This window comes from Sphaeramia orbicularis, chromosome 1 (genome assembly GCF_902148855.1).
Source record: "Sphaeramia orbicularis chromosome 1, fSphaOr1.1, whole genome shotgun sequence".
NCBI lineage: Eukaryota > Metazoa > Chordata > Actinopteri > Kurtiformes > Apogonidae > Sphaeramia > Sphaeramia orbicularis.
In genome coordinates, this window is record NC_043957.1 from 43,007,524 (window position 1) to 43,033,817 (window position 26,294).

The window sequence follows — 26,294 nt, forward strand, 5'->3', positions numbered from 1 at the left end:
TGTATTTTTTTTTTGCTGCTGCCAGTGGAGACACTTGGTTGCTAAACTGAAAGCAAATGAAAACAGATTTATGGCTATTTAACTACATTTAACAGATACTGATTGACATAATCCAAAAACTTAGGTGTGTAATGGATTTCAAGATTTCTTTTTCTTTTTTTTTTTTTTTCTACGAATAATGCATCTTCTGCTCCCTTTGGGTTTATTCTATTGTTATTTTCCCCCCAACCTCGCACTTTTATCTATATTAATAAGATGCAAGGTGATGTAAAATTCAATGGAAATTAAATAAGTTTAAAAAAAAAAAATTGGACTGATATCCATCCAAAGTGTCTTCTGAGACACAGCAAAATCAAAATCCTGACCAGTTGTTCCAGTACTGAATACTGTTTTCATTTAACTATTAAAGTGAGAGATGAGTCTTAGCGCCATAAGTTCAGACTATATTGTGAGATCCAGTGCGTGTTTGAAATAACAGAGATTCTTTTTTTACTCACAGTGTCCCCCAAACGCCTCCCCCTACATTTTACACTGTGACCGCTCCATTGACAGACTGAGTGTGGTTAGATTGATAAGTCCTTCATTCTTTTTACCTGGGAATGTAAAACAAGTCTGGCAAGTTATGTCATACAGTTCAAAAAGCCAGAATTTCTTGTCCCTTCCACAAAAACTGCACACTGACAGTCTTCACTTCAATTTTGACTTATGCAGACAGGTGTTTGGTGCTTTCTTAGTGTTCGCTTGTTCCTGCATTGATTTTTGGATTGGGGACATCACAAGGGTAAGAAATAAAATTCTCATTTTCACACAGCTTCATAGTTCATAATACAATAAGAAATCACATACCCTATAATGGCAAATTTATTTTAATTTTGCAAGAATATTAGTTATGTTTGCATGGGCTTTAGTCAATTTTTTTTTTTTTTTTCTTTTGCAATTACCATCTTTTAATTTGGGACTTTATGTATTTTAACTATGAACTGAAGAGTTTCATTTTAGCTTTTAGAAAAAAATTCCATCATAACTTTTACAATGAATTGTTTTATTTGTACTCAATTTAACTTCACTTCTATTCTTCACAAGTTTATTTAGACACATCTTTCACCTGTGGCAACACCCCTGAATAATAATAACAATTATAATAATAAAGTAATGATAATGATAACAATAATGATAATGATATATAAAACATGTGCCAAAGTAATTATGGAAAGAAGAGAAAATAAAAACAATCCATATAAAATTTTTAGTCAGTTTTAGAGGGGGGGTTTCTGTTTGTTTTTTGTTTTTTTTTTTCATTTTTATAGGTTAAAGAATGATGACTTACTGGACGAGTGTAGTCAGGGTGTGGCTGCTCTGTTATCACCTTGCTCCACTGTCTTCTAGCACTTATCGTGTCTCAATGATTGGATATAATTTTTTTAAAGTAATTTTCATGTACAAGTAACATGAATGAACATATCAGAAGAAATCTAATCTGTGTAAATCATACCCTTGTTTGACAGAAAATATGCCAGTAGTCTGACAAGATAAATGGACTCTAACTGCAGAGAATATGTGAAGTATGGAAGAAGTGTTATTGAAAGATATATAAAAATGTGAAATTCTGTTGCACATTGTTTTACTGTTGATATGCCCTGAACAGGTTGGAGATCTGGGAGAATTTTTACTACTGCTACAACTTCATAGCTGTGTAATTTTTTTTCTGTCAATATAATTAACCCTAAACTAATATGATTGTCAGAAAAAAGTGACAAAATAAAAGGTTGGGCAATATGTCGAATTACTCTTTAGGTTAATGAAGTTTTTTGCTTTGTAAAAACGCCTGAATCACAAAAATGATGTTAACACTTCCTTTGGAGCCCCTTATTGCGCAACAAAAATTTCAACATTCGTTGGTGTAATGAATTCCTTTTGAATTTTCGGCCTTATAGTTTTGCTGATTTTGTTTTTAATATAATATTTTTGTTTTTGGACATAATGCAAATTAACACCGTGGTTTTGTTATTGATGTTTTTTGAAATTATACATATATTTTGTAAAGTTGCAGTGAAGAAATCTCTTAGATTGGTTTTTTGTCATGCAGGAAGTGGATGTGAAGTTCATTTTCATAGGAAGACAAAAGAAGATGAATCATCCATAAAAATTACGACAGCGTATTAGGGCCACATAAGAAAATAAAAAGTACGAGAATAAAGTTGTTAACTGACAGGAATAAAGTCATTAATTAACGAGAAAAAAGTCATAGTTTTAAAAAATTCATTATTTAACAAGAATAAAGTCATTAACAAGAATAAAGTCATTATTTAAGGAGAATAAAGTCGTAGTTTAAAAAAACTCTATTAACGAGAATAAAGTCATAATATTTCGAGAATAAAGTTGTACCCACTCATCAAATAATGGAGAACTTGGAACATTTTGTGAAGTTATACTTTCATTTCATTTAGGCACAAAGGCCAAATACTGAGTCTATCCCCCCATCATCACATTAGTCTAAGGACTTTGAAGCCAGTTTGCATACATTTGGGTTTGCTGTAAGAACCACACTGATTTGTAGCAAATTGCCTCTTTGTGGAGGAGAAACTGATGAAGTGGTCATTTGCAGGGCTATCAGTGGATACACCAGAGAACTATACAGAGAGGGTTTGGTGTTTCTGAACAAACTGTGGGGATGCTACTCCGAGTTTTTGAGTCCAACAGAATGGAAAATTGCTGCTTCACTTGTTGCCTTTGCTGTAAAACCGGAAACTCTGTCAAATTTTCAAAATATCACGACTTTAATCTCATAAAAGTACCACTTTATTCTCATTAAATAATGACTTTATTCTTGTTAATTAACGACTTTGTTCTCGTTAAATAATGAATTTTTTTAAAACTACGACTTTATTCTCATTAAATAACGACTTTATTCTCGTAGTGAAAAGCGTTTTTATTTTCTTATGTGGCCATAATACGCCGTCGTAAAAAAATGAAAAATATGATATGAATTATTTGGGCATATTTCTGATGTGTTTTTAGATTCATAACATCCACCGGAATCATCTTGATCATACAAAACTGGACACCAAATGGTTTCATAAATGAAGTCTGATGTTCTGCCATAACTGAGTGTCTCTTTAGATCGGGGTTTGCTGGTAACCACATCCCTTTAACCTCATTTATTTCAGACCATGTAATTGTACAAACATGTTTTTTATTGTAATTGATAATTTCCGCATAAAACTCTACATTAATTCTTTAAATAGGTGAAATTTGAATAAAACTCACAAAATCAGAAAACACATTTCCTACAAATGGGATTTTATGGTACGTTTTAAAAAAGCCTCAGTGTTGCGTGACATTTAATGATCTGTTTTGAAGGTAGAAGGCACACTGATTGGAATTTTTTTACATAGACCTGCCACTGCTTTGTTAGATGTAATAGATTAAAAAAAAACTTGTCTCTCCAGAATGTCAGTGCATTCCTGATTTAGTCTTGCACTGGATGAACTGCAGGTAGTTTTCAACAGCTGTTGTCTTCTACCTGTCACAGACACACAAACAGTTACCACAAAAGCAGGACTACATAAGTTGGTGCATATATCCTCTACATATATATAAATGTGATCACAAATTCATTAAAATTTAACTGAGCGTTTCATATTTCACAGGAAACGCACGATGGAACCTCTCACATTTCTTTTCCTGTTAGCAGGTAAGTTAATACATTTCTCTTCAGAAAATTAACTGCATGATAATATGTAACAGTGACGTTATTTTTCAAATAGACTTCTTTTTCATTCAATCATTGTAAATTTTTCCTCTACAGGATTAGTGGGAACATCAGCTCAAAGCACAACAGGTAACAAAAACAAACATAAATAATCTGCAGATACCAACTGAATAATCCAAAATGCTAATTTGTAGTGTAGTAAAATACAGCAAATAAAACAGTATTTCATTTATTTCATAGAAATGTTTTTAATGTATTATCAATAATTATTGTTTGACATTAAGAACTTTTAATTGTATTTGGGTCTTAAAATGATTATACAACTAAAACTGCCTTGCTTATGCAAAATGTGGGCATTAATTTGATAGATTTTTTTTTTTCTTTTCTTTTCTTTTTTTTGCATTTTTCAGTGAAGATTTTAATACCCAATATTTGGTAAAAGACAAACACTTTTTACTAGCAAGTTGTTGGGATAAACCTGAATCTTGCTTACAGTTTATACATTACAGCGCATAGTTTTAACATCTGCCTTCTAATGTACATTGTGAACAGTAGGGCTTTATATTAAGCTAATGGATAGTAATTAGGCCAGTTCTTTATGTTATGTTCTTTTAATGAAACAACAATTTTTGGGGATAAAACTGTATTGCTAATCATTATAATATCACTATTAGTTTGAACATACTTCATGGATCTGAGGAATAAACCTGAAATAACCCATCTTTTTTATTACTATCAAGAAAAATACAAGAAAAGATTTTTAAAAATTTAAATATAAATACAGTATGTAGTATAACCAGATGCTTTCACACCTAAAGGCATTCAATTTACATGCTGTGGGAATCAGTCAGTCAGTTTTCATTGGAAAAAAATGCGATGCTAATCTTCCTTATCAGGTCTCATGTTGTAATGTTGTCGGTGTGGTTTGTTGAGACTGACTTTCACTTTGCACAAAATCCCCACTGGTATCACTACATGTCAAAACTAAATAGTGCACTGTATAAAGGGAAACCACCTTTCCTAACAAGTCTACCCACTTCAGATTCCAAAGCAAAGTGCAAATTCTGAACTCTCCCACGGGAAATAACCAAAACCTATTTGTGCATTTCCCGCATGTTAATCAAACTTTTTATAGAGGAACCCAAGTCTATATTTGATACAATAAAGCAGAATTTTAGGTTTTTGACTTTAAAAATATGTATATTCTACAGCATTTTTATTCTTAAAGGCAAAATATTAAATAATATTAAAATGTAATCCAAAATAAATAAATAAATAAATCTTCAACTGCATTGAACTATACAGATATAAACAATCATTGCAGTGATTAATATGTTTCAGCTGCAACAATTTTTTCAACTCTTACTGTTACACTGAGTAGCTTCTCGTTCATTAAACAGAAATCTGTTAGGCAGGGAGGAGACCAGGATTCATGTGGTTCATTAGGCTCTCTGGGATGTGCAGGAGAAGACTTTACAGAGTGGTCTGATTCTCCATCATCCATACTACATCTTAGCCAAAAATTGAGTCCAGACAGGAATGCATGTTGTGATATTCATTGTGACACTGCATAAACATGTGGCCACATATTCAGTCCTACACCAAATGTGTTCTAATCAAAGCTCAAGGCTGTCTGAAGAAATGTTGTGTGAGACTTTTTTTGGCCAAGTTGTCTATAAACTCTAGCAATAATAATCCTTCTGAGTCACACTCCAGACACCCTCCCCCCTACACGTAGACGCCTCTCATTTGGTAGTGGATTTAATCCCCTTTTCCACCAACATTTTCAGGAACTTCTATTTCCAGGAATTTATTTACCTTGGTAAAAGAATTCCTGGTAATCTCCATGGTTTGCTTTTCCACTGCACCTCAAAGTTCCAGAAAATGTTTTCAAATCAGATGGACAACATATGGGACAGTGGTAAAAGAAACTGCACTACTTCTCCTGTCCACTAGGTGGGGGTAAGAAGCTTAAGGTCAAATGGGCATGATAGAGCTGTAAACAGCGAATGCATCATTTGTTGGCACAATATGCCAGGGTGGAGTACACTGAAGTTGTTCTGGTATTCTTTGTGTTATGCAATCTGCACGGAATGCACACTGGCTTAAACACTGCGGTTGAATGTAAGAACACAACGCTGCAAGTATGTTTCAACAACCAATTCTTCAGCCCCGCCCCTCGAGAATTCCGGAGAGTTCTGCCCGTCTACAAGGTCTTTTTTTCAGGGAAACTTTGAGGTTGAGGGAAACTTTCCTTGGGTAATATCAGTGGAAACGTGGTTTTTCAAAGGTTTTTCAAACTGGCAGTGTAAGTTTTTAAATCATGCGTCACATGTTTCCTATTATGATACATAGCAACATATTTGTTACTGCTGTTTCTCTTGCTACACTTCAATTGTATTTTAATCACTTCCAGGAAGCACAACTTTACCATCAGTCAATGCAACCTCACCACCAGTCAATTCAACATCATCACCAGTCAATGCAACTACACCACCAGTTAATACAACCTCATCCCCAGTCAATGCAACCTCACCACCTGGAAATACAACATCACCACCAGTTAATGCAACTTCACCACCAATCAATTTAACATCATCAACAGTCGATGCAACCTCACCACCTGGAAATACAGCATCACCACTAGTTAATGCAACTTCACCACCAATCAATTTAACATCATCAACAGTCGATGCAACCTCACCACCAGTCAATTCAACATCATCACCAGTCAATACAACTATACCACCAGTTAATACAACCTCATCACCAGTCAATGCAACCTCACCCCCTGGATATACAACATCACCACCAGTTAATGCAACTTCACCACCAATCCATTTAACATCATCAACAGTCAATGCAACCTCCCCACCTGGAAATACAACATCACCACCAGTTAATGCAACTTCACCACCAATCAATTTAACATCATCACCAGTCAATACAACCGCATCACTAGTCAATGCAACCTCACCCCATGGAAATACAGCATCACCACCAGTTAATGCAACTTCACCACCAATCAATTTAACATCATCAACAGTCAATGTAACCTCACTACCAGTCAATACAACCTCATCACCCGTCAATTCAACATCACCACCAGTCCATACAACTATACCACAAGTCAATGCAACTTCAACACCAGTCAATGCAACTTCAACACCAGTCAGTGCAACTTCAACACCAGACAATGCAACCTCACCACCAGTCAATGCAACCTCATCACCAATCAATTTAACATCACCAGCTGTCACTGCAACATCACCATCAGTTAATGGGACCTCATCACCAGTCAATTCTACCTCACCATCAATCAGTTTCACGTCATTAGTCACCAACATGTCAGAGTCAGGTAATATAAGTTTTCACATAACTAACAGACACTACAGATGGATGTATGAGAAGTACCTGTAAACAACACTTAATACTTTAAAAGATCATAAAAGCACCAATATATATGTTATATCTAACAGCTGTTTTGTTTTTTGTACACAAATGACTAATACTAAAATTTTAAAACTCCTGATTTTCAGCCACAGTCAATTCAACCTCACCATCAATGAACATGACATCACCGCAACTCAACACGACGGCAACACCAGACAACGTGACATCACCAACAGTCACTGTGACTGAACCAACAATGAACATGACATCACCGCAACTCAACACAACAGCAACATCAGACAATGTGACATCACCAACAGTCAGTGCAACCGAACCAACAATGAATATGACATCACCGCAACTCAACACAACGGCAACACCAGACAACGTGACATCCCCAACAGTCAATGCGACTGAACCAACAATTAACATGACATCACCGCAACTCAACACGACAGCAACACCAGACAATGTGACATCACCAACAGTCGATGCAACAGAACCAACAATGAACATGACGTCACCGCAACTCAACACGACAGCAACACCAGACAATGTGACATCACCAACAGTCAATGCGACCGAACCAACAATGAACATGACATCACCGCAACTCAGCACGACAGCATCACCAGACAACATGACGTCACCAACAGTCAATGTGACAGAACCAACAATGAACATGACATCACCGCAACTCAGCACGACAGCATCACCAGACAACATGACGTCACCAACAGTCAATGCGACCGAACCAACAATGAACATGACATCACCGCAACTCAGCACGACAGCATCACCAGACAACATGACGTCACCAACAGTCAATGCGACAGAACCAACAATGAACATGACATCACCGCAACTCAGCACAACAGCATCACCAGACAACGTGACATCACCAACAGTCAATGTGACAGAACCAACAATGAACATGACATCACCACAAGTCAACGCGACGTCAGCACCAGAAGTGACATCACCAACAGTCAATGCGACAGAACCAACAATGAACATGACGTCACCGCAACTCAACACGACAGCAACACCAGACAATGTGACATCACCAACAGTCAATGTGACAGAACCAACAATGAACATGACATCACCACAAGTCAACGCGACGTCAGCACCAGAAGTGACATCACCAACAGTCAATGCGACAGAACCAACAATGAATATGACATCACCCCAAGTCAACGGGACAGGTAACAGCTTCTGTAAAGGTTGTTTTTTGGAGTTTACTTTAGTTCAATGATGCTTATATTATGTCATGCGTACTTCATGTTTGTAAGCCTTCACTACTATTCATATTTAATAATGTAAAGGGCCAAAACATATGACACTGGCAGGATTAAGTGAGTCTGGGACTAATTGTGAACTTTCAGAATTGAAAATATGAATGTTGTGAGGGTGCACATGGAGATCAGGCTGCTTTATTACAAACACGCCCCCTTTCCTCCCACTCTTACATTTAACACCTTCACAATCCACAATCATTTTATCTGTACCACACATAAGACATATGGTAAAAATAAAGTACACTAAAACTTGATACGTTTGGGCAATAGTAGGTCTACAGGGATAGGATAGTGTTTAAGTGCATTACATTCTGCTACTAGGCTGTTTATGTGAAGGTTATAATCAAAGATTATTAGTATTGTATCATTTATAATTTATTTATACGAGTACTTTCTAATGTGCATTTGCCTGTTTTATTCACCAATATTGTTTTATTGGTATTGTTATTACTATTTTTCTTTCCTTTCTGTCTTGTAATTCTTCTTACATGTATACATTCAATGTTGTTCTGCTTCTGGTACTTTAATGTTTGAGTCGAATTGAATTGAATTGGTTTCATCAAATTCACCCCCAGAAAATGCAATCTCATAATCAGTAATTGCAAAGTCACCAACAATAAATGCAACCTCACCTCAACTAAATGCAAACCCACCACTATCAATCTCTATGTCCATAGTATTGATGGCAGGTAATGTAATCCAGTCCTTTCCATCAGCTAGTGAATCATGATTGCATCTGGGTACAAATAGATGTACTATTATCGTGTGTATGCACACAACCACATGTCACAAACAGGTATTTTAAAATTTCACACAAATAATAAAATACTACAAATTTCTCAGAACTAAGATACATATTACTTTAAGACAATTTCTTAAATTTTAAATTAAGTACTTAAATATGATAACACTATATTTATACATTTTCACCACCAGCATATGTGACCACATCACAAGCTTATGTGACCACACCACCATCTAACATGACCACACTACCAGCTAATGTGACTACACCAGCTAATGTGACCACCACACCAGGCTTTCTAACCACATCACCAGCTAATGTGTCTACACCTCTGGTCAGTTTAAGCACACCACCAGCTAATATGACCACACCATTAGCTGTTGTGACCACACCACCAGCAAACGTGATGACACCGCCAGTCAATGTGACTACATCACTGGTGAATGTAACCATGCCACCGGCTAATGTGTCTACACCACCAGCTAATGTGACCACAACACTAGTCAATGTGACCACACCACCAGCTAACGTCACAACACCACCAGCCAATGCAACAATGTCACCATCTAATGTGACCACACCACCAGCAAATGAAACCACACCAGCTAACGTAACCACAACACTAGTCACTGTAACAGTGCCACCAGCTAATGTCACCACACTGCCAGCTAACATGTCTACACTTCTGGTCAGTTTAAGCACACCACCTGCTAATGTGACCACAACACTAGTCAATGTGACCACACCACCAGTTACTGTAACAGTGCCACCAGCTAATGTCACCACACTGCCAGCTAACATGTCAACACCTCTGGTCAATGTTACCACATCACCACCTAATGTGACCGCACCACCAGCTAACGTCACAACACCACCATCTAATGTGACCACACCAACAGCTGATGTGACCGCACCACCTGCTAATGTGACCACATTACCAGCTAATGTGACCACACTACCAGCTAATGTGACCACACCACCAGCTAATGCGTCCACACCACCAGCTAATGTGACCACACCACCACCTAATGTCACCACACTACCAGCTAATGTGACCACACCACCGGTCAATGTAACAGCACCACCTGTCTACATGACCACACCACCAGCTAATGAGACCACGCCAGCTAACGTGACCACAACACTAGTCACTGTAACAGTGCCACCAGCTAATGTCACCACACTGCCAGCTAACATGTCTACACCTCTGGTCAGTTTAAGCACACCACCAGCTAATATGACCACACCATTAGCTGTTGTGACCACGACACCAGCTAATGTGACCACACCACCACCTAATGTGACCACACCACTGGCCAATGCGACCACACCATCAGTTAATGGGACCAGACCACCAGCCAGTGTAACAACCCCACCTGCTAATGTGACCACAACACCAGCCAATATGACCACAGCACCAGTCAATGTGACCACATTACCAGTTGATGTAACAACACCACTAGCTAGCATGGCCACAACACCAGTGAATGGGACCACACCACCAGTAACTGTCACAACACCACCAGCAAACATAACCATATCACCAGGTAATGTGACAACATCACCAGTTGAAGTGACCATGCTACCAGCAAATACGACCACATCAGGCAATGTCACCACATCAAGGGCAAACATGACCACACCAGCCATCAACGTAATCACAACACCACCTAATGTGACCAATCACCCTGTCAATGTGACAACACCACCAGTTACTGTAACCATGCCAACAGCTAATGTCACCACTCCACCAGCTAACATGACTACACCACCAGTCAATGTGACCACACCACCAGTCACTGTAACCAGGCTACCAGCTAATGTCACCACACTAGAAGCTTATGTGTCTACACCTCTAGTCAATGCAACCACAACACCAGTTAATATGACCACACCTCGAGTCAATGTGACCACTCCAACAGTCACCATAGTATCGACACCAGGTAATGTAATGTCCTTGACATCAGGCAGTGAATCATGATTGCACTGAAGTGTAAATAGATGCACTATTGTCATGTGTATGCACACCAGTCGCCCTTTTCTCACAACCCGGTATTTTAAAATTTGACACAAGTAATTCATGACTTCAAATTTATAAGCATCAAGATTAATATTATCTAAAGACAATTTGTCTTATTTTAAATTAAATACTTAAATAACCCTAGATTTATTATTTTATATTTTCACTACCAGCTATTGTGACCACACCATCAGTGAATGGAACCACACCAACAGCTGCTAACATGACCACATCACCAGGTAACGTGACAACACCACCAATAAACATGATCACATCACTAGTTAAAGTGACCACACCACTTGTGAATATGACTTACCTCATTGTTTTGTTGTCTTGACCTCAGCATCAACAGTGGTCACAACCATTGTCACAACAATTATGACCACAACACCTGCTCCCCCAAGGGTTGAAGTCAGTATGAGGATAGAACAACCTTTCCAAGAGGAGTTTGAAAATGTTTCCTCACCGGAATATCAGGAATTTGAAAAACAATTAACATCAGCAGTAAGTTTCTACATCTTTTTCTCTTCTTTCTTTCTTTCTTTCTTTCTTTCTTTCTTTCTTTCTTTCTTTCTTTCTTTCTTTCTTTCTTTCTTCCTTTCTTTCTTTCTTTCTTTCACTATCACATATTAAATAATACCAAATTGTTTTCAAATGGTCATTACATAGATGCATTGATAGTTGAAGTAGTTAATGAGTTTGTGTATGAGCATCATCAACTGGGCCTTTCCCAGTTATACAGGCAGTTACAATATATTGTGTTACCAACTATCTGAATGATTGTTTGAATGATTATTTGCATAAACATTTTGGCAATAAACAAAGCTCTGGCAGTTTTTAATTTCCATGCCAATTTTATGATGTTCAGCATTTACAGCAGTCAGTGCCCTCAATGCACAACATTTTTTTTCTGCTTACTTTTTTGAATTGAAATCAGTTCAACGTTTGGAGCAGCAATGTGCTCATCAATGTCAGACCTATTCTACCAGTGAATCAAAGTGAATAAATGGCAGGGCTTAACCTTATTAAGTCTACCAATAAGCAAGGAGAAACTCACTGTCAACACAGTTATTTCGATTTTGTTGTTGTTCTTACAGATTTATTTATTTGACATGTGCAAAAGAGGCATTGAAACTGCAACATAAAATATGAATAAGTACCTTATGCACTGTATGAAAGTGTTTGTAGCAAATGGTAATTTACAACACCTGTCCACAGGTTTTTTGTTTAAAAAAATAAATTACATTAGAATACAATTACATTAGAATACAGCACTTTTCATTTTCTAATTGTCTCATGGATTTCCTTCTCAGCTTGACAATGTTTACTCGGCAACGTTTGGAGACAGATTCAATAGGACAGTTCTCATATCCTTAAGGTAAGCAGCCTTTGTTCAAAGAATTTATTCTTGTTGATGTATTTATTTTACTTGGAAAGCAAAGTTAATGTTAGTAGAAAGACATGCCATTTTTTCAAAGATTTTTTAATAATGTAATAGGACAGTATTTAAATTTCAATGGTTTTAATGTGTAAATAGTCAAACTTATCTCAGTCATAAATAAAGCCTCAGTCACAAATGCCGTTACGAATGGCTATGAACACGATACCAACGATTTATGGACCATTTCGTACAACCTTCTCAAGACATACTTATAAGAATGGAGAATTCACAGACCATTCCTGAGTTCGTAGCCAGGTGAGTTATCCTGTGCAAGGTGTTTCACGAACATACGATGAAATCCACTTTTACAGGGTGCCCCAACGAATGCCTTATGAACAACGAAAGAACTACACACGACATTTATGGATCAGGAGGCCATTCCAGGACCCACATGTTCCTGCAGTGGCTGCAAGTAGATCACAAGATCACATTACATTATTATTAGGTGTCCCTTACAGCATTCATACGGACAGACGTACAGACAGAGATTCATATAACTTTCTTAAGGAGGACAAAAGCTGTTCCTAGAGGCAGTAGTGCGTCATTTGTGTGGCATTCATGTTGCTCTTTGAGGGGGTCGAATACAAACTGTCAAGACGGAGTGAATGACTGGACTGAAACGCACGGTGCTGAAGGGAAAGTGTTTTATTAACAGAAAAATAAACATGAAGAAACACCTGGAGAGAGATAATGCACAGTCCACAGGGACGAGGATCAGTTAGGGTTCAGCACTCGGTGATGAACAGTTAGTGTTTTTAATGTTCACTTCCCTCTAGTATTCTTGTCCATCTTTGTTTTATTCTTATACCTTGTACTTCTAATGTCTTCAATTGGTGTCTTCTTATGACTCCGAATTTTGAATAGTGCAGGTCAGTTTTCCCGCATACTTTACAGGAATACGTGATTCAGCACCACGGACAGCGCATGAGCCCAGACACATAAAACGCACATTCACATTCTAAAACAATTAATGCAGAAGAGATTGACGTAGTTAAAGGTCTAAAAAGACCTTCAATCATCACCAAATTATGCGTGGACATCTCTAATGCTGGGATAGGCTCCAGCACCTCCGCAATCATCTGGAGGACAAAGCGGTTCAGAAAATGAATGACGGAAAAACAATACTTTAAGAATAAACTAGGTTAACTTTTTTTGCAGAGGTGAAAGTGGACACGACTACAGATGTCCACATGAACTTTGGTGATGATTGATCACTGCTCTGGGGCATTAAACTACATTAAGCTTTTTTTTTTCTCATGGAGGACCTCAAGTTGCTCTTGCATTTTGAACGGCAGCTATACGGACTTCATAAGATGGCCGTAAGAAACTACCGCTCCCTCCACAAATGTCTATGAACTCCAGATCTCACACGAACCCATTGTTCGTAAGAAGCTTTGTGACTGAGGCTTTAACTGTAATGTAATCAGTAAATCAGCTGTCAGTTATTAAGAGTTTTTTGTATATTTCTTTTACAGCCGAGGATCAGTTGTCGCAGATGTTGAACTTATATTCAATCAGAATGAAAATTCAACAAATTCAATAAATGCAAGTACAGTGTCTGAAACTTTAATTGCTGCTGTAAATAATGGAAGCTTGGGCCTGCCTGTGAACGCTTCATCTATTTCTGTAGCTGGTGAGTTGGTTTGACTCTTATCTTCCACAACTGCCTGAACTTGTGAAAAATATTTATTACATGCACATGCAATGTTAAAAATGCAAGGTTTTATTTCCAGTTGTACAACCGACTCAAGCCCCCGTTATCCCTTCAACCATCAGTGCAACTACAGCACCAGGTAAAAAAAAACAAGAGTCAATATTTATCTGTAATTTTCCTGAATGAATTAAAATTACTTTGTGTTTAATTAAATCTTTGCAACTGTCATTTGCATAATAATTTACTTTTCAGAAATGCAACAGATCTACAATTCTGATAGTCAAAATATATATTCCAGTAGTACTGCTAGTGCATGGATTACAATTTGTAGTTTTATGTTTTAATAAAACACTACATACAAATTGGAGAAAAACTCTAAAAGACATAAAACAATACAGCTTGTGAGAAAAAAAGCAATGCAACTTCCCACCACCTACCAATATGCCCAAATGAGGTATTTTAAAGACACCATATTTGACATTTTCCCCAAAAAATTACTGTAGACTCTCCAATGATAATCCCTCCATACCATCAATTCTGACCTTCTGTCAGTGTTTGACACAGTCTTATCTGAGCCATAGGGGGCACAAGGGAAATGTTTTAGAAAAGAAGAGCTGCTTTGCGAATCTGTGTCTAAAATAAACTGTTTAATATTTCTATGATGGAATTTGTAAGCTGCACAGCAGGTTCACAGAGCAGTGTCATACTTTTTCTTTTCAGGAACTAAACGTCACATACAATTAAATGTTACTTATTACATACAGACCAGGAATGAAAAGTCTGATTTACAGACAAAAAGAAAAAAAATGTTTACCATCACCAGTTAATACAGCCTCAAGCCCAGATAAAGAATAGTTTACCACCAGTCACCAACATGGGTTAACCCTAACCCATGTCACAAAGATGTATTTTAAATGTAAAAACAAATAACACATCACTGTAAGTTGATGCTGTTATCTTATTTGTTTATTACTTTTTAATAAGACATCAGTACCGAGATATGTGCATTATCCTAAAAAAGTTATTTGATTCTTTTTCTTTTTTTTCCCACATATTATGAAAATACTAAAATTATACATTTTCACCACCAGTCAACATGACTACACCACAGGCAGACATGACCACACCACCAGGTAATCTGACCTTGCCGCCAGTCAATGTGACCGCACTAACAGGCAACATAACCAAACAACCAGCTAACGAAAACACACCACAATTCAGTGCAACCTTACTGCCAGTAATTTCAACATTCAGTAACTTCACCATTAGTCTATTCAACCTCGGAAGTCACCAACATGTCACAACCAGATAACTAATAAACAAAATTAGTGAATCACTACTAATGTATGAATTAATACTGTTAAGGTGAATATTTCAAAGTATCATATCATATTTTGAAGTATCATATCATCATTGACACGGGGGCATATATATTATCTGAAAAACTTCCTTTAATTTTGAATAGAAAATACTATGATGATATATATTTTTAGCACCAGCTAACATGACCACACCACCAGCTAATGCAACCACTCCAATAGTCAATGTAACCACATCATCAGGTAATATTACTACACCTCTAGTCAATGGAGCTGAACCAAAATTCAATGCAATCTCATCTCAACTCAGTAAAACTTCATGGCCAGTAAATGCAACCTCACTGTCAGTAATTTTAACAATGTACCTATTCAAGACTTCCAAATTCTCCACCACTACACCACTAGTGGCAAACTTGTCACAAATGTTTTACATTTAAATACAATTTCTACATCTCTACAAGTTTATGCCATTATCACACCTGTTAAATTGGAAAATTTGAAACATCATTTGATATCAGATTAAGGATGTGTGTTGTGTCTTAAACACTGATTATAAAATACTAAATGTATTATTTTTCACTACCAGTCAACATGACCACACCATCAGTCAACATGACCACACCATCAGTCAATGTCACCATGCCACAAGGTAATGTGATCACACCACCAGGTAACTTAAGACTACGATCAGCTAATGTGATCACACAGTTAAGTAATGCCAACATAACTACGTGTTAACATGAATATTGTTCAGTATTATATGACATCAGCACCACAAATTTTACATCATCTTAAAAACATTATTTGATTTCAAATTACAACATAATGTGAAAATAAGGTAATTGTTACTTTTTACCACCAGTCAATGTGACCTCATCATGAGTACATAAAACCTCATGACCCATTAATGCAACCTCACTGTCAGTATTTTCAACATTGTCACTATTCAATACTACCTAATTCCCCACCACTAGTCACTAACTTGTCACAAGTGTTTTATATTTAAGCACAATTTCTACATCTCTACAAGTTTATGCAATTATCACATCAGTTAAGTTAAAAACATATTTGTTTTCTTTGAAGAATAGTTTTATATCAGATCCAAGATGCGTGTTGTATCTTAAAATACTAAATCTATTATTTTTCACTACCAGTCAACATGACCACACCACCCATCAACATGACCACACCACAGGCAAACATGACCACACCACCAGTGAATGTCACCATGCCGCCAGGTAATGTGATTACACCACCAGGTAATTTAAGTCCACAACCACCTAATGTGACCACACAGTTAAGTAAGCACTATATAACTATATGTTATCATGAATATTGTCATATGACATCAGCACTACAACATTTCACATTGTTTTAAACATTTTCATATCAGATCCAAGATGTGTGTCATATCTTAACTCTGATTATAAAAAACTAAATTTATGTTTTTTCACTACCAGTCAACATGACCACACCACAGGCAAACATGACCACACCATCAGTGAACGTCACAACACCACCAGTCAACATGACCACACCATTGGTCAATGCAACCACACCACCAGTCAACATGACCACAGCACAAGCAAACATGACCACACCATCAGTCAATGTCACCATGCCACCAGGTAACTTAAGTCCACAACCAGCTAATGTGACCACACAGTTAAGTAAGCACTACATAACTACATGTTAATATGAATATTGTTAAGTATTATATGACATCAGCACCACAACATTTACATTATCTTAAAAACATTATTTGATTTCAAATTACAACATAATGTGAAAATAAGTAAACTGTTATTTTTTACCACCAGCTAACATGACCACACCACAAGTCAATGTAACCTCATCCCGAGTATATAAAACCTCATGTCTCGTTAACGCAACCTCACTGTCAGTAATTTCAACATTGTCACTATTCAATACTACCTAATTCCCCAGCACTAGTCACTAACTTGTCACAAGTGTTTTATATTAATATACAATTTCTACATCTCTACAAGTTTATGCCATTATCACACCTGTTAAGTTGAATACATCATTTTTATCTTTGAAGCATAGTTTTACATCAGATCCAAGATACGCGTCATATCTTAAAATACTAAATCTATTATTTTTCACTACCAGTCAACATGACCACACCACCCATCAACATGACCACACCACAGGCAAACATGACCACACCACCAGTGAATGTCACCACACCACCACTCAACATGACCACACCACCAGTCAATGTCACCACGCCACCAGGTAATGTGATCACACCACCAGATAACGTAAGTCCACAACCAGCTAATGCCTCTGTCACAAATGTTGTTATGAATGGCTACGAACACTGTGCAAACGATTTATGGACCATTTCATACGACCTTCTCAAGGTAGACTTACAAGAATGGAGTGTGTGTAGACCGTTCCTAAGTTCGGAGCCAGGTGGGTTATCTTGTGCAAGATTTTCTATGAACGCGCAATGAAATCCCCTTTCGTAGTGCGTCCTAACGAATGGCTTAGGAACAACTGAAGAACTACGCATGATGTCCGTGGATCAGGAGGCCTCCCCAGAACCCCATGTTCCTGTGGTAGCCCCAAGTAGATCACAAGAACACATTACGTTGTTATTAGGGGTCCCTTACCGCGTCCACATGAATGGATGCACAGACAAAGATTCGCACGGCTTTCTTAAGGTGGATGTAGGGTGTTCCCATAGGCAGTAAGTAGTACACAATTTGTGCGCCATTCATGGCATTCTTAGAGGGGGTCGTATACACATTTTCAAGATGGAGTGAATGACTTGACAACTGAAAACTGTACGGTGTTCGTATGACACAAAATCACGTCATTTTCTCATAGAGGCCTCAAATTGCTCTTGCGTTTTGAACGGCAGCCGTACCGATTTCATAAGACGGCTGAAAGACACTACTGCTTCCTCCACAAATGTCTAGGAACCCCAGATCTTGTACAAACCGGGAGATTCGTATGAACCTATCGTTCATAAGAAGTTTTGTGACTGAGGCATCATGTCACCACACATTTAAGTAATCCCTACATAACTAAATGTTAAGATGAATATTTTGAAGCATTACATGACACCATGACATGTACATTATCTTAAAAACTTTACTTTATTTCAAATTGCAAAATAATGTGAAGATGTGTTATTTGTTTTTTTACCACCAGCTAACATGACCACTCCGCCAGTCAATGTGACCATGCCACCAGGTAATGTTACCACACTACTAGTCAATGTAACCTTGTCACGAGTATAAACAACCTCATGCCCCGTTAATGCAACCTCACTGTCAGTAATTTCAACATTGTCACTATTCAGTACTACCTAATTCCCCACCACTAGTCACCAACTTGTCACAAGTGTTTTATATTTAAATATAATTTCTACATCTCTAAAAGTTCATGCCATTATCTCACCTGTTAAGTTGAATACATTATTTTTATCTTTGAAGCATAGTTTTATATCAGATCCAAGATACGTGTCATATCTTAAAATACTAAATCTATTATTTTTCACTACCAGTCAACATGACCACACCACCCATCAACATGACCACACCACAGGCAAACATGACCACACCACCAGTCAACATGACCACACCACCAGTCAATGTCACCATGCCACCAGGTAATGTGATCACACCACCAGGTAACTTAAGTCCACAGCCAGCTAATGTGACCACACAGTAAAGTAATCACTATATGACTACATGTTAACATGAATATTGTCATATGACATCAGCACTACAACATTTCACATTGTTTTAAACCTTTTCATATCAGATCCAAGATGTGTATCTTAACTCTGATTATAAAAAACTAAATTTATGTTTTTTCACTACCAGTCAACATGACCACACCACAGGCAAACATGACCACACCATCAGTGAACGTCACAACACCACCAGTCAACATGACCACACCATCGGTCAATGCAACCACACCACCAGTCAACATGACCACCCCATTGGTCAATGCGACCACACCACCGGTCAACATGACCACACCACAAGCAAACATGACCACACCATCAGTCAATGTCACCATGCCACCAGGTAATGTGATTACACCACCAGGTAACTTAAGTCCACAGCCAGCTAATGTAAGCACACAGTTAAGTAAGCACTACATAACTACATGTTAACATGAATATTGTTAAGTATTTTATGACATCAGTACCACAACATTTACATTATCTTAAAAAACTGTAGTTGATTTCAAATTACATCACAATGTGAAAATAAGTAAATTGTTTTGTTTGTTTTTACCACCAGCTAACATGACCACTCCGCCAGTCAATGTGACCGCTCCACCAGGTAATGTTACCACACCACTAGTCAATGTAACCTCATCATGAGTATATAAAACCCCATGTCCTGTTAATGCAACCTCACTGTCAGTATTTTCAACATTCTCACTATTCAATACTACCTAATTCCCCACCACTAGTCACTAACTTTTCACAAGTGTTTTATATTTAAATATAATTTCTACATCTCTACAAGTTTATGCCATTATCACACCTGTTAGGTTGAATACATACATTTTTTTTATATCAGATCCAAGATGCTTGTCGTATCTTAATTCTGATTATAAAATAGTGAATTCATTATTTTTCACTACCAGTCAACATGACCACACCACAGGCAAACATGACCACACCATCAGTGAACGTCACAACACCACCAGTCAACATGACCACACCATTGGTCAATGCAACCACACCACCAGTCAACATGACCACACCATCGGTCAATGCAACCACACCACCAGTCAACATGACCACACCACCAGTCAACATGACCACACCACCAGTCAATGTCACCATGCCACCAGGTAATGTGATTACACCACCAGGTAACTTAAGTCCACAGCCAGCTAATGTAAGCACACAGTTAAGTAAGCACTACATAACTACATGTTAACATGAATATTGTTAAGTATTTTATGACATCAGTACCACAACATTTACATTATCTTAAAAACTTTATTTGATTTCAAATTACATCACAATGTGAAAATAAGTAAATTGTTTTGTTTGTTTTTACCACCAGCTAACATGACCACTCCACCAGTCAATGTGACCGCTCCACCAGGTAATGTTACCACACCACTAGTCAATGTAACCTCATCATGAGTATATAAAACCCCATGTCCTGTTAATGCAACCTCACTGTCAGTATTTTCAACATTCTCACTATTCAATACTACCTAATTCCCCACCACTAGTCACTAACTTTTCACAAGTGTTTTATATTTAAATATAATTTCTACATCTCTACAAGTTTATGCCATTATCACACCTGTTAGGTTGAATACATACATTTTTTTTATATCAGATCCAAGATGGTTGTCGTATCTTAACTCTGATTATAAAATAGTGAATTCATTATTTTTCACTACCAGTCAACATGACCACACCACAGGCAAACATGACCACACCATCAGTGAACGTCACAACACCACCAGTCAACATGACCACACCATTGGTCAATGCAACCACACCACCAGTCAACATGACCACACCATCGGTCAATGCAACCACACCACAAGTCAACATGACTACACCACAAGCAAACATGACCACACCATCAGTCAATGTCACCATGCCACCAGGTAATGTGATTACACCACCAGGTAACTTAAGTCCACAGCCAGCTAATGTAAGCACACAGTTAAGTAAGCACTACATAACTACATGTTAACATGAATATTGTTAAGTATTTTATGACATCAGTACCACAACATTTACATTATCTTAAAAAACTTTATTTGATTTCAAATTACATCACAATGTGAAAATAAGTAAATTGTTTTGTTTGTTTTTACCACCAGCTAACATGACCACTCCACCAGTCAATGTGACCGCTCCACCAGGTAATGTTACCACATCACTAGTCAATGTAACCTCATCATGAGTATATAAAACCCCATGTCCTGTTAATGCAACCTCACTGTCAGTATTTTCAACATTCTCACTATTCAATACTACCTAATTCCCCACCACTAGTCACTAACTTTTCACAAGTGTTTTATATTTAAATATAATTTCTACATCTCTACAAGTTTATGCCATTATCACACCTGTTAGGTTGAATACATACATTTTTTTTATATCAGATCCAAGATGGTTGTCGTATCTTAACTCTGATTATAAAATAGTGAATTCATTATTTTTCACTACCAGTCAACATGACCACACCACAGGCAAACATGACCACACCATCAGTGAACGTCACAACACCACCAGTCAACATGACCACACCATCGGTCAATGCAACCACACCACCAGTCAACATGACCACACCATCGGTCAATGCAACCACACCACCAGTCAACATGACTACACCACAAGCAAACATGACCACACCATCAGTCAATGTCACCATGCCACCAGGTAATGTGATTACACCACCAGGTAACTTAAGTCCACAGCCAGCTAATGTAAGCACACAGTTAAGTAAGCACTACATAACTACATGTTAACATGAATATTGTTAGTATTTTATGACATCAGTACCACAACATTTACATTATCTTAAAAAACTTTACTTGATTTTAAATTACATCACAATGTGAAAATAAGTAAATTGTTTTGTTTGTTTTTACCACCAGCTAACATGACCACTCCACCAGTCAATGTGACCGCTCCACCAGGTAATGTTACCACACCACTAGTCAATGTAACCTCATCATGAGTATATAAAACCCCATGTCCTGTTAATGCAACCTCACTGTCAGTATTTTCAACATTCTCACTATTCAATACTACCTAATTCCCCACCACTAGTCACTAACTTTTCACAAGTGTTTTATATTTAAATATAATTTCTACATCTCTACAAGTTTATGCCATTATCACACCTGTTAGGTTGAATACATACATTTTTTTTATATCAGATCCAAGATGGTTGTCGTATCTTAACTCTGATTATAAAATAGTGAATTCATTATTTTTCACTACCAGTCAACATGACCACACCACAGGCAAACATGACCACACCATCAGTGAACGTCACAACACCACCAGTCAACATGACCACACCATCGGTCAATGCAACCACACCACCAGTCAACATGACCACACCATCGGTCAATGCAACCACACCACCAGTCAACATGACTACACCACAAGCAAACATGACCACACCATCAGTCAATGTCACCATGCCACCAGGTAATGTGATTACACCACCAGGTAACTTAAGTCCACAGCCAGCTAATGTAAGCACACAGTTAAGTAAGCACTACATAACTACATGTTAACATGAATATTGTTAAGTATTTTATGACATCAGTACCACAACATTTACATTATCTTAAAAAACTTTACTTGATTTTAAATTACATCACAATGTGAAAATAAGTAAATTGTTTTGTTTGTTTTTACCACCAGCTAACATGACCACTCCACCAGTCAATGTGACCGCTCCACCAGGTAATGTTACCACACCACTAGTCAATGTAACCTCATCATGAGTATATAAAACCCCATGTCCTGTTAATGCAACCTCACTGTCAGTATTTTCAACATTCTCACTATTCAATACTACCTAATTCCCCACCACTAGTCACTAACTTTTCACAAGTGTTTTATATTTAAATATAATTTCTACATCTCTACAAGTTTATGCCATTATCACACCTGTTAGGTTGAATACATACATTTTTTTTATATCAGATCCAAGATGCTTGTCGTATCTTAATTCTGATTATAAAATAGTGAATTCATTATTTTTCACTACCAGTCAACATGACCACACCACAGGCAAACATGACCACACCATCAGTGAACGTCACAACACCACCAGTCAACATGACCACACCATTGGTCAATGCAACCACACCACCAGTCAACATGACCACACCATCGGTCAATGCAACCACACCACCAGTCAACATGACTACACCACAAGCAAACATGACCACACCATCAGTCAATGTCACCATGCCACCAGGTAATGTGATTACACCACCAGGTAACTTAAGTCCACAGCCAGCTAATGTAAGCACACAGTTAAGTAAGCACTACATAACTACATGTTAACATGAATATTGTTAAGTATTTTATGACATCAGTACCACAACATTTACATTATCTTAAAAAACTTTATTTGATTTTAAATTACATCACAATGTGAAAATAAGTAAATTGTTTTGTTTGTTTTTACCACCAGCTAACATGACCACTCCACCAGTCAATGTGACCGCTCCACCAGGTAATGTTACCACACCACTAGTCAATGTAACCTCATCATGAGTATATAAAACCCCATGTCCTGTTAATGCAACCTCACTGTCAGTATTTTCAACATTCTCACTATTCAATACTACCTAATTCCCCACCACTAGTCACTAACTTTTCACAAGTGTTTTATATTTAAATATAATTTCTACATCTCTACAAGTTTATGCCATTATCACACCTGTTAGGTTGAATACATACATTTTTTTTATATCAGATCCAAGATGCTTGTCGTATCTTAATTCTGATTATAAAATAGTGAATTCATTATTTTTCACTACCAGTCAACATGACCACACCACAAGCAAACACGACCACACCATCAGTGAACGTCACCACACCAATAGTCAACATGACCACACCACAAGTCAATGTCACCACATCATCAGTGAATGTCACCACACCACCAGTCAACATGACCACACCACCAGTCATTGTCACCGCATCATCAGTGAACATCACCACACCACCAGTCAATGTCACCACACCACCAGTCAACATGACCACACCACCAATTGATGTCACCACACCACCAGTCAACATAACTGTACCACCAGTCAATGTCACCACATCATCAGTGAACGTCACCACACCACCAGTCAATGTCACCACACCACCAGTCAATGTCACTACACCACCGGTCAACGTCACCACACCATCGGTCAATGTCACCACACCATCGGTCAATGTCACCACATCATCAGTGAACGTCACCACATCATCAGTGAACGTCACCACACCACCAGTCCATGTCACCACACCACCAGTCAACATGACCACACCATCAGTGAACGTCACCACACCACCAGTCAACATGACCACACCACCAGTCAATGTCACCACACCACCAGTCAACGTCACCACACCATCAGTGAATGTCACATCATCAGTGAACATCACCACATCACCAGTCAATGTCACCACACCACCAGTCAACATGACCACACCAACAGTCAATGCGACCACACCATCAGTGAACATCACCACACCACCAATCAACATGACCGCACCACCAATCAACATGTCCACACCACAAGCAAACATGACCACACCACCAGTCAATGTCACCACACCACCAGTCAACGTCACCACACCATCAGTCAATATGCCCACACCATCAGTGAATGTCACCACACTACCAGTCAAAATGACCACGTCAGTGAACGTCACCACACCACCCATCAACGTCACCACACCATCAGTGAACGTCACCACACCATCAGTTAACATGACCACACCGCCAATCAACATGACCACACCACAAGCAAACATGACCACACCATCAGTGAATGTGATCACACCACCAGGTAACTTAAGTCCACAACCAGCTAATGTGACCACACAGTTAAGTAATCCCAACATAACTACATGTTAAGATGGATATTGTTAAGTATTATATGACATCAGTACCACAACATTTACATTATCTTAAAAACTTCATTTGATTTCAAATTACATCACAATGTGAAAATAAGTAAATTGTTTTGGGGTTTTTTTTACCACCAGCTAACATGACCACTCCACCAGTCAATGCGACCGCTCCACCAGGTAATGTTACCACACCACTAGTCAATGTAACCTCATCATGAGTACATAACACCTCATGTCCTGTTAATGCAACCTCACTGTCAGTAATTTCAACATTCTCACTATTCAATACTACCTAACTCCCCACCACTAGTCACTAACTTTTCACAAGTGTTTTATTTTGAAATTTCTACATCTCTACAAGTTTATGCCATTATCACACCTGTTAGGTTGAATACATTTTTTTTTCTTCTTTGAAGCATACTTTGATATCAGATCCAAGATGCGTTTTGTATCTTAACTATGATTATAAAATGCTAAATTTATTATTTTTTACTACCAGTCAACATGACCACACCACAAGCAAACATGACCACACCACCAGTCAATGTCACCACACCATCAGTCATTGTGACCACGCCATCAGTGAATGTCACCACACCACCAGTCAATGTGACCACATCATCGGTCAATGCGACCACACCACCAGTCAACGTCACCACACCACCAGTCATCATGACCACACCATCAGTGAACGTCACCACACCACCAGTCAACATGACCATACAACCAGTCAATGTCACCATGCCACCAGGTAATGTGATCACATCACCAGGTAAATGAAGCCTCAGTCACAAAGCTTCTTACAAACGATGGGTTCGTACAAATCTCCCAATTCGTATGAATTCTGGAGTTTGTAGACATTCATGGGGGGAGCAGTAGTTTCGGCCATCTTATGAAATCGGTATGGCTGCCGTTCAAAACGCAAGGGCATCTTGAGGCCTCCATGAGAAAATGACGTGATTTTGTGTCATACGAACACCGTTCAGTTGTCACGATCTTCGTAAGGATACCTTGGGACCTTCCTACATCAGACCTATGGCCACTTATTGAATTATTTTGTCATAAGATGAATGTACGT

General features: G+C 37.9%; 1 protein-coding gene across 1 annotated transcript in view; it reads left to right on the top strand.

Moving 5' to 3' along the window:
• Positions 1–651: 651 nt before the first annotated feature.
• LOC115425860 (mucin-2-like) overlaps positions 652–26,294 on the top strand; it is a 40,518-nt gene continuing 14,875 nt past the window's right edge. Inside the window, exons 1-31 of the mRNA XM_030143683.1 lie at positions 652–781; positions 3,651–3,694; positions 3,809–3,841; positions 6,129–7,070; positions 7,252–8,313; positions 11,345–11,410; positions 11,515–11,675; positions 12,485–12,549; positions 14,088–14,245; positions 14,346–14,405; positions 15,358–15,399; positions 16,172–16,234; positions 16,740–16,823; positions 17,046–17,213; positions 17,719–17,844; positions 18,769–18,810; positions 19,124–19,228; positions 19,446–19,655; positions 19,875–19,948; positions 20,217–20,457; positions 20,655–20,728; positions 20,997–21,122; positions 21,186–21,216; positions 21,788–21,997; positions 22,216–22,289; positions 22,558–22,777; positions 22,997–23,070; positions 23,339–23,558; positions 23,778–23,819; positions 24,256–24,711; positions 25,731–25,967. Coding sequence (XP_029999543.1) covers positions 3,661–3,694; positions 3,809–3,841; positions 6,129–7,070; positions 7,252–8,313; positions 11,345–11,410; positions 11,515–11,675; positions 12,485–12,549; positions 14,088–14,245; positions 14,346–14,405; positions 15,358–15,399; positions 16,172–16,234; positions 16,740–16,823; positions 17,046–17,213; positions 17,719–17,844; positions 18,769–18,810; positions 19,124–19,228; positions 19,446–19,655; positions 19,875–19,948; positions 20,217–20,457; positions 20,655–20,728; positions 20,997–21,122; positions 21,186–21,216; positions 21,788–21,997; positions 22,216–22,289; positions 22,558–22,777; positions 22,997–23,070; positions 23,339–23,558; positions 23,778–23,819; positions 24,256–24,711; positions 25,731–25,967 — 5,500 coding nt within the window. The 5' untranslated portion in view covers positions 652–781; positions 3,651–3,660. The remainder of the gene's footprint in view (positions 782–3,650; positions 3,695–3,808; positions 3,842–6,128; positions 7,071–7,251; positions 8,314–11,344; positions 11,411–11,514; positions 11,676–12,484; positions 12,550–14,087; positions 14,246–14,345; positions 14,406–15,357; positions 15,400–16,171; positions 16,235–16,739; positions 16,824–17,045; positions 17,214–17,718; positions 17,845–18,768; positions 18,811–19,123; positions 19,229–19,445; positions 19,656–19,874; positions 19,949–20,216; positions 20,458–20,654; positions 20,729–20,996; positions 21,123–21,185; positions 21,217–21,787; positions 21,998–22,215; positions 22,290–22,557; positions 22,778–22,996; positions 23,071–23,338; positions 23,559–23,777; positions 23,820–24,255; positions 24,712–25,730; positions 25,968–26,294) is intronic.